Source organism: Azolla caroliniana, unplaced genomic scaffold (assembly GCF_043228905.1).
Source record: "Azolla caroliniana isolate FFs.n. ecotype wild unplaced genomic scaffold, voAzoCaro1.0.p SCAF_4, whole genome shotgun sequence".
NCBI classification, from domain to species: Eukaryota; Viridiplantae; Streptophyta; class Polypodiopsida; order Salviniales; family Salviniaceae; genus Azolla; species Azolla caroliniana.
In genome coordinates this window covers 10,813,835-10,821,308 of record NW_028230439.1, presented here as the reverse complement: position 1 = coordinate 10,821,308, position 7,474 = coordinate 10,813,835, and the positions used below count along the sequence as shown (strand labels likewise).

General features: G+C 37.7%; 1 protein-coding gene across 1 annotated transcript; it reads right to left on the bottom strand.

Moving 5' to 3' along the window:
* Positions 1 to 1,108: 1,108 nt before the first annotated feature.
* On the bottom strand, positions 1,109 to 6,999 carry LOC147865069 (glucose-1-phosphate adenylyltransferase small subunit, chloroplastic/amyloplastic-like). Its single transcript, XM_087317808.1, has 9 exons — positions 6,537 to 6,999; positions 5,330 to 5,626; positions 4,806 to 5,075; positions 4,500 to 4,679; positions 4,330 to 4,433; positions 3,660 to 3,771; positions 1,840 to 1,938; positions 1,567 to 1,686; positions 1,109 to 1,483 (listed from the first exon to the last, which is right to left on the bottom strand). Exons 1-9 carry the CDS (start codon positions 6,954 to 6,956, stop codon positions 1,367 to 1,369), a joined length of 1,719 nt encoding a protein of 572 aa, XP_087173934.1. The 5' UTR covers positions 6,957 to 6,999; the 3' UTR covers positions 1,109 to 1,366.
* Between the last annotated feature and the right edge of the window lie 475 nt (positions 7,000 to 7,474).

Genomic DNA, 7,474 nt, shown 5'->3' with positions numbered 1-7,474 from the left:
GAAGCCGTTAATGTATCTTTCTTTCTATCTTTCTTTCTCTTCTCATTCACACATTCCTTATATAAGATTATATGCTTTCCTATTTTTGGGGAGCATGGTTAGTTACAGTCATTTTAAATACTCGCCTCCCTTTATTTCGTTGTTTGTGCTCGGCTCCTTCTATCTCCTTTTCACACCTTGTCCCACCGGCCAACAATCATCAAAGTTACAAAGTTATATTTTTTTAGTAGTATTCTTTCGAACATTTCCCAATTTTGGCTTGTCGCTTGTAACTCAAGGAATGGATTGATGTTACGGCAAAACTATCTATCCATATGAACCTACCATTTTCTCAATGGTCGAATTAAGACAGATTGTATTTTTCTCCCATGTCACAAGATTAGTCATCATGGACATCATTGAGCAATATCTTCAAGTGGCATCACAATTCTCCTATGCCGGTCTTTCATGTTATGTTCATCAAAGATGTCACATAATTTCATGCGTTCATGTGCTACTAAAATGGGTCCACCAAGGTCTTGAACAAAGGAAGGTGCATTTCCAATTATGAGTTGCAAGAAATAATTTCTTATATTCAACGGATCTGGTGAATTGTTTGCATGATATTATCATGTGTTTTGTATGATCCCTTTGCAAAATCTCTTATAGTGATTGATTCATGAAATGTCTTCTCATCATCACTTCATGCATTGCCATTCTGTTAACTGTTTGTTCAATCCGCTACACGCATTCAATTTCATTATCTTTACATGAACTATAACTACACTTAAATATTATTTTTTATTACTAATTTTTTATTCTGGCAGCCTGTGGTAAATTTGACCCATAAATTATCTTTACATCGTTCATTCACTTTGTTTCCATTAGATCAATTACTAACGAATTACTATACATGGCTTCTTAAAAGAGTCGATTGTAGCTTTCTTTCTTATGCACCCTAGACTACCAAACTTGATGAAATACAAATAGTAGACACAAAAGAAAACAATTTCTTGAAACACTCCATGACACATGTCCGAGATAGGTTGATTCTAATCCAACAAACATATGAACTGAGCATGACTCATTATTGCTTTTTTGGCAAAATCCATAGATGGGATCATATACATAGGGTTGAAAAGCTAAAGCTAATTCAATTCCATCACTGAAAACAAAGATGAAATCTCTCATATGTATGTCTGGTAATCAGTCATGATCACATCTCCCATTCAAACCTCTGGCATCTCATGTATAATAGTAAAGCTATATATCATCCATCTATATGCTCGAATCCACTCTCATCATCATTATTTGCTTTCTTTCATGTTTTCCAGTGGATGTAAGCTCGCCCATATACAAAAGGGGGCTATAATGGGTTGTTACGTGTTTAAATGATCATGCCTGATGGGATAACAGCGTCTTTTATAACAGTTACAATCCCTGACTTGATGAAATACCCCTCGCTTTCTCTAGCAGCTTCCTGCACTTCATTTCTATTAATGATCTGAAAATCAACAACAGTGAAAAGGAAGATAAATCATCGGAAACCTGAAATGATACTAGAACATTCTAAAACATAAAACCAACCTTCACATTGTCTCCTATATGAGCATTTTTGTCAATAATGGCCCTTTTGATGTGTGTGTTACGACCAATGCCAACAGGAACACCACCACTGGCTATGACAGCTTCTCGCTGCTCTTTGGTCTTTTGGGGAACCATTCAACCAAAAGTTCAATTTGTTCAGAAACGGGAATGCATCCTATACACTATAACCATAAATACAGACACTAAAGCCTGCGTACAAAAGACTGGATTTTTAGATAGTTTCTAGATCCATAGATTGAAGTTGCCATATACCTCATAATAATCTGCACCCATCAATAATGCATCCTCAATTATTGCCCCCTCAGAGATCCATGATCGCAGTCCAATCACAGAGTGGTGTATCTTACAATTCTGCAGTAAAATTCTCTCTATCCCACCTTACGTTAAAAACACACAATTATATTAATTGCACATAAAGAGCACTAATTTAAAGAAACCATGGTAAAAGATAGGTTTGAGAAATCTGCTAAATGGCAATGGCAATATAATTTTCTCATACATACAGCAAAAGGTCAGAAACACCTGCTAATTTTCTCTAACACAGTTTTTTGGTTACCAAGTAGCCAATTGGTCTATAATTCATCCACCTGCTAATTTTCTCAACACAGTTTTTTGGTTACCAAGTAGCCGATTGGTCTATAATTCATCACTTAACCTCTGGAATTGGTGGGCCACTCAAGAGGCTAAAATTCTTTGTATTACCATCATACAGACCAATTTTGTAATAAAAACTGGTGAGCTTATCAAAGGTTGCCTCCACATAGCTATTACATGCTACCAATTACTTGAAATTCTTATGAGACACCATCACAGAGACCAGATTTTTCAGTAAGAAAACAGTAGCCTCGTCCAAGGTTGCATCCCCACATAGCTTGCAGTTGTGTTGACTGAGAACAGTGCATCGTGATTGAATCCTTATTGCCCACTTTTTCAACAGCAATAAGAAATAATTCATCATTGGGCCATGCATGTTAGATAGTTCAACTCCAACGGCGTATCCCAAGAGTCACAATACCATTCTGTGATGGATTCCTTTTCCACAATATCAAAAGCCTACATAGTGTCATATCCCTTTCTGTATGCATATTGTGAACGCAATCATATCAAAACTAACCTTCCTATGTGACATGGAACAGCACTTACATATGCAAGTAATGAACGCCAAGAGTTCTGGAGCCAAATGTTGGTGGGTTAGCTCCCAATTAGGCACCAGCACCACATACAACCAGCCCAAACCACAACAGTATATAGACATACTTGTGTAGGTTCTCACCATGACATGTTGCCCAAGGTGGAAGGAACAGGCATATGAGCGCACTTGATGTATCCCAAATAAGGAAAATAACCTATATATCAGTGAAAGGTTTAAATGGGACAATCCCACATTCTTACTAGTACACATCCAATGGCTGGACATAACAATCTAACCTTCTACAGGTATTTCCTGCTAGAGATCCATAGGTAGTCAAGAATCAGAATCAATCCTAGGTACGCAGCCCACATTGGTAGATATGGATGACAAAGCCACATTGAGGCTCCTCATGAATATACTTGGAACCTTTGGCAAATACAAGCATAGTCTCAATGCCAGTAGCAGCCATAGACAAGACATACAGAAAGCCTTATACAGACAGCCTTAATAGCAAGGCATGTTGCTTATGTTTTTAAGAAGATAAAGATGATGCCGCACATATATACATACAATATACTACACTGTCCCAGTGGGGCTCTTAGAAAAATGGGGATGATGTCAATAGCCACTTTCAGATTCATAGGTTGTGTTGTCCCATATTGGGATGATGTCAACCACTTTCAGATGCTTTGGGATGACTAATCTTGTGAGACATAGCTTTTATTATTGTTCTATCTATACTAAAGAAATAGCTTTATATTTTTCATTTTGGTTTCACTTTTTGTTTTAGCTTTCACTCTATGAGCGTTTTCTTTTTTGTATCGATAAAATATCACATAATGTTGTGTTGCTTTGGATCTCTTAGGCCACTCTGGCCTCCAAACATTTGTTTGATAAAATGAACATTCTACCACATAGCATTCTGCTGAATAATAATTACCTTTATCAGGCATCCTTCACCTATAACACTGTCAGTGACATCCGCATCAACCACCTTAGATGGTGGAAGAAATCTTGGTTGTGTATATATTGGGGCAGATCTGTCATAGAAACTGAGAACAAAAACCACTTGAGTAAACAAAATACCATGCTAGACAAGGAAATGCTGTCTTGTTTCTTATTATTTACGAGTTAGTATTTCATTATTTAAGGAGTTTCATATCTTCTATATTTATCATAATTTTGGAAAAAGTTAAATGCTAGAAACATCATCCTTACTGAAACAAATAACCAAAGGTTCCAACCAAATTTGCCCAAAAGAGTAGTTCAACATGTTTGTACTACTAAGAGCTTTATATTTGCTATATTTACTATAATTTTGGAAAACGTTAATGCTAAAAACATAGTACATATTCAAACAAGTAACTAAAGGTTTCAACCAGAGCTGCCCTAAAAAGTAGTTCAAAATGTTTTCATTACTAACACAAAGAAAACTCATTAACAGACCAAAGAATTCTGCAAGGAAAATCCAGCGTTTACTCAAGTCCTCCAACATATCATCATTGTCATCACCAGACGAAACTGAATAGTAGGCTCTTTCATGAGAATCCATGCATACGAAAAACCAGGACAATATATAACTTTAAAAAAACCAGGATAGATGTATAAACCTGAAATCCGGAAAAGGTTTCTTTGTGACTCCTAGATTGGCATTGTAGAATGCCTCTATGGTACCAATGTCTTCCCAATAACCATCATATAGGTATGCTTGGACCTGAGAAAACATGAGCTGGTGACCACAAAGTTTGACTACGAATACAAAATGGCTTATGAATTTTACCTTCATGCCAATTGATGTGGCACCAGGAATAACCTCACTACCGAAGTCATTGGCTTGGGGGAAGTCATCTCTCAAAAGTTTGATCATTGCATCTTTACTTACAACATATATACCCATGCTTGCAATGTAAGGAAGGTCTTTCGCTCTCTCCTCATCTAAACCTAGGATAGTGGTGTCCACCTAATACAGGTATAGAAGGATGATTTAACTTTTTTCGATCAGCCACACATGAACATGAAGCAGGTGATGGATCTCTCTTAAAACGGAATAGTGGCAAGTACATGCGTATATAGCAACAATGCAAACCTTCATTGCCCTCAAGAAGTCCCCTTTCGGCTTCTCTGCAAATTCTACAATACGACCTTCCGAATCTATCTTCATCAACCCAAACCCAGTGGCCCTCTTCTCATCCATTGGCAATGCCGCGACCGTGATATCAGCATTTGTCTCCCTGTGAACTTGAATAAATTTCTGATAGTCCATTCTATAAAGATGATCTCCTGCCAAGATCAAGAATTCCATGACCTGTTGTTCCTCGAACAGCCACAAGTATTGCCTCACAGCATCAGCAGTACCCTATGCACGGATTCACAAAGCAAAATATAAGTGAATTAGACTCATGTACATGTTAAAATACTTGCAACATCATATCATAGTGTCATTTCCGATGAAATGACAACATAGTGAATGTGTCTACAATCAAATCAGATATATTGAAATTACATAATTGAAAGTGAATTAACTTCTTTAATACCTGAAACCAGTTGTGTCTAAAATAAAATCAGATCTATTGAATTACATAATTGAAAGTGAATTATCTCCTTTTATACCTGAAACCAGTTGGGATTTTCAGGGCTTTGTTGAGCTGCAAGAACCTCAACAAAACCTTCATGTTTGTAACCTCCCATGTTGCTTGAATATGCTCTGGACAGGTGTCGATTCAGTGACGCCGAATTGAACTGTGTAAGGACATATATCATTCTAATATTGCTATTGATACAGTTGCTGACAGGTATATCAATTAATCTGTAATTTGCACCGAGTGGGACAGCAGGTTTTGCCCGCTTCTTTGTGAGAGGATAAAGCCTTGTACCAGCTCCACCACCAAGAATGATTCCAAGGACACTCTGGAAAGAAATTGATATGTTTCTTATCTAAATTTTGAAAAGATTGCATTTTTTAAGGCCCAAACCTTGATAACCATAGAATGCTCAAGATCCAAACTAATTGAACATTTAAGGTCCAATATTTTGGAAAAAAAATCGAGTGTTTATGATCCAAAACTCTGAAAAGAATAGAAATGCATAAGATCCAAAGTCTGGAAAGAATTGAAGGTTTTCATGGCCCACGTTCTTAAATTGCAAGAGATATTAAATTAATGGGATCCAAGCAGAAAAAACTGAGAAAGTGACAGAGATCTGAGCTCATCACCAAGTTGTACATGCATTTGAAATCATGTCACAGAAATGTACGCAGAAAAGGCAGTTGATTGGTTCAGTCTAAGCAGTATATGGAATTTAATCTCCTCTACTATAGATCTCACATAAAGACTTCTCCTTGGAGTTCCTACAGATTGTAGTCAAGAAGTGAATCGATTGTCTACATTGTTTAAGCAATTAAGTGAGCTAGCTAGAGAGTATCCAACGATTAGTAGTGAAGAAAATGAAGAAAGTGATCTGAATGCAGAAAATTACATTCCGGGAGGTAAATGGTAGTTTAAGTGTCAAGACATCAAGAATTCAATGAAATTTCAAATGTCTGCTACTGAAAGTACACATTTAGAGAATAGAACGACAAGGGAATATTACTATGAGAATGCATGAGAAATATATATTTATATATTCAGCAATCCATCACGCTCGAGAGAGAGAGAGAGAGAGAGAGAGTGAATGAAAGAGATCAAGCGTGATGGATTGATGAATATATTTATACTAAGAACAAGAATGTCGGAAATGCAGACGGAATACAAAGAGTTTGAAAGCAGGAAAAACAAATAAAACAAGAGAAACGAGACTTTATGATCTTAATCGTACGCACATCTCCTGCGTCGGGATCCAAGCAGACTTCATCATTGCGAGAATCAGAGACAGCACGAGGGGAGATGGTGTTGATGTGACGTCGAGAATATCCATAGTTCCTCCGCATGGCGAGAAATGAGGAAGATGAAGGAGAACGAAGAATTCCTGTGTTTAGAAAGGAAGTATCAGAGAAGGCTTTACAGGACGCCAAGCTCTTGGGAGGAGCGGAAGCATGGAAGGAAGGCGGCCGTATGGTAGCATGAGTGATGGGAGTCAGCAGAGATGAAGACGAGAGAGAAGAAGCGTTATACTGTTGATGCCTCGTCGTCCTCGTCGTCATGCTTAAAGTTCTACAGATGCAGGAATCAGAAGAAGAAGAAGAAGGAGGAGGAGGAGCAAGCATGGCCAGGTTTGAAGGAGCTTCTGCTGCCATGGACATGCGGAGAGTAGACAGAGAGGAGAATATCTACCTGTACAGAAGAAGAAGAAGAAGAAGAAGAAAGAACCGTCTGCTTCTCTTCTCTTCTCTTCTCTTCTCTTCTCTGCTTGGGCTAATAATAGCAGGAGGTGAGGTGGGGTGAAATGCTAGAAAACCACCACGATTGTAAAACCGCTGGTTTTTCGTACCGTTCATTCCCAGGCGGTTTTCGTTTAAATAATATGTAATATGTATCTATGGAGTACATAAATAGAGGAGAAAACGCTCTCCACCGTCCACGTGGAAATAATAAAAAAAACCATTTGCTTTATTTATGGTGTGAATACAATATGTATGTATTCCAACAACAAAAAAGCGTCCCTCCACCGTATCCACGTGTCAAAGAAGAAAACCACCTTCTGGGAAACCTTTGTTTTTTGTTTTTTGTGATCAAAAAGAGAAAAAGAGAAAAAGGGCAGGAGGGAGGGGTTTAATGGCTGGCCCTTTCCGCATCATTTTGGCGTCTCTTTTCCTTAAAT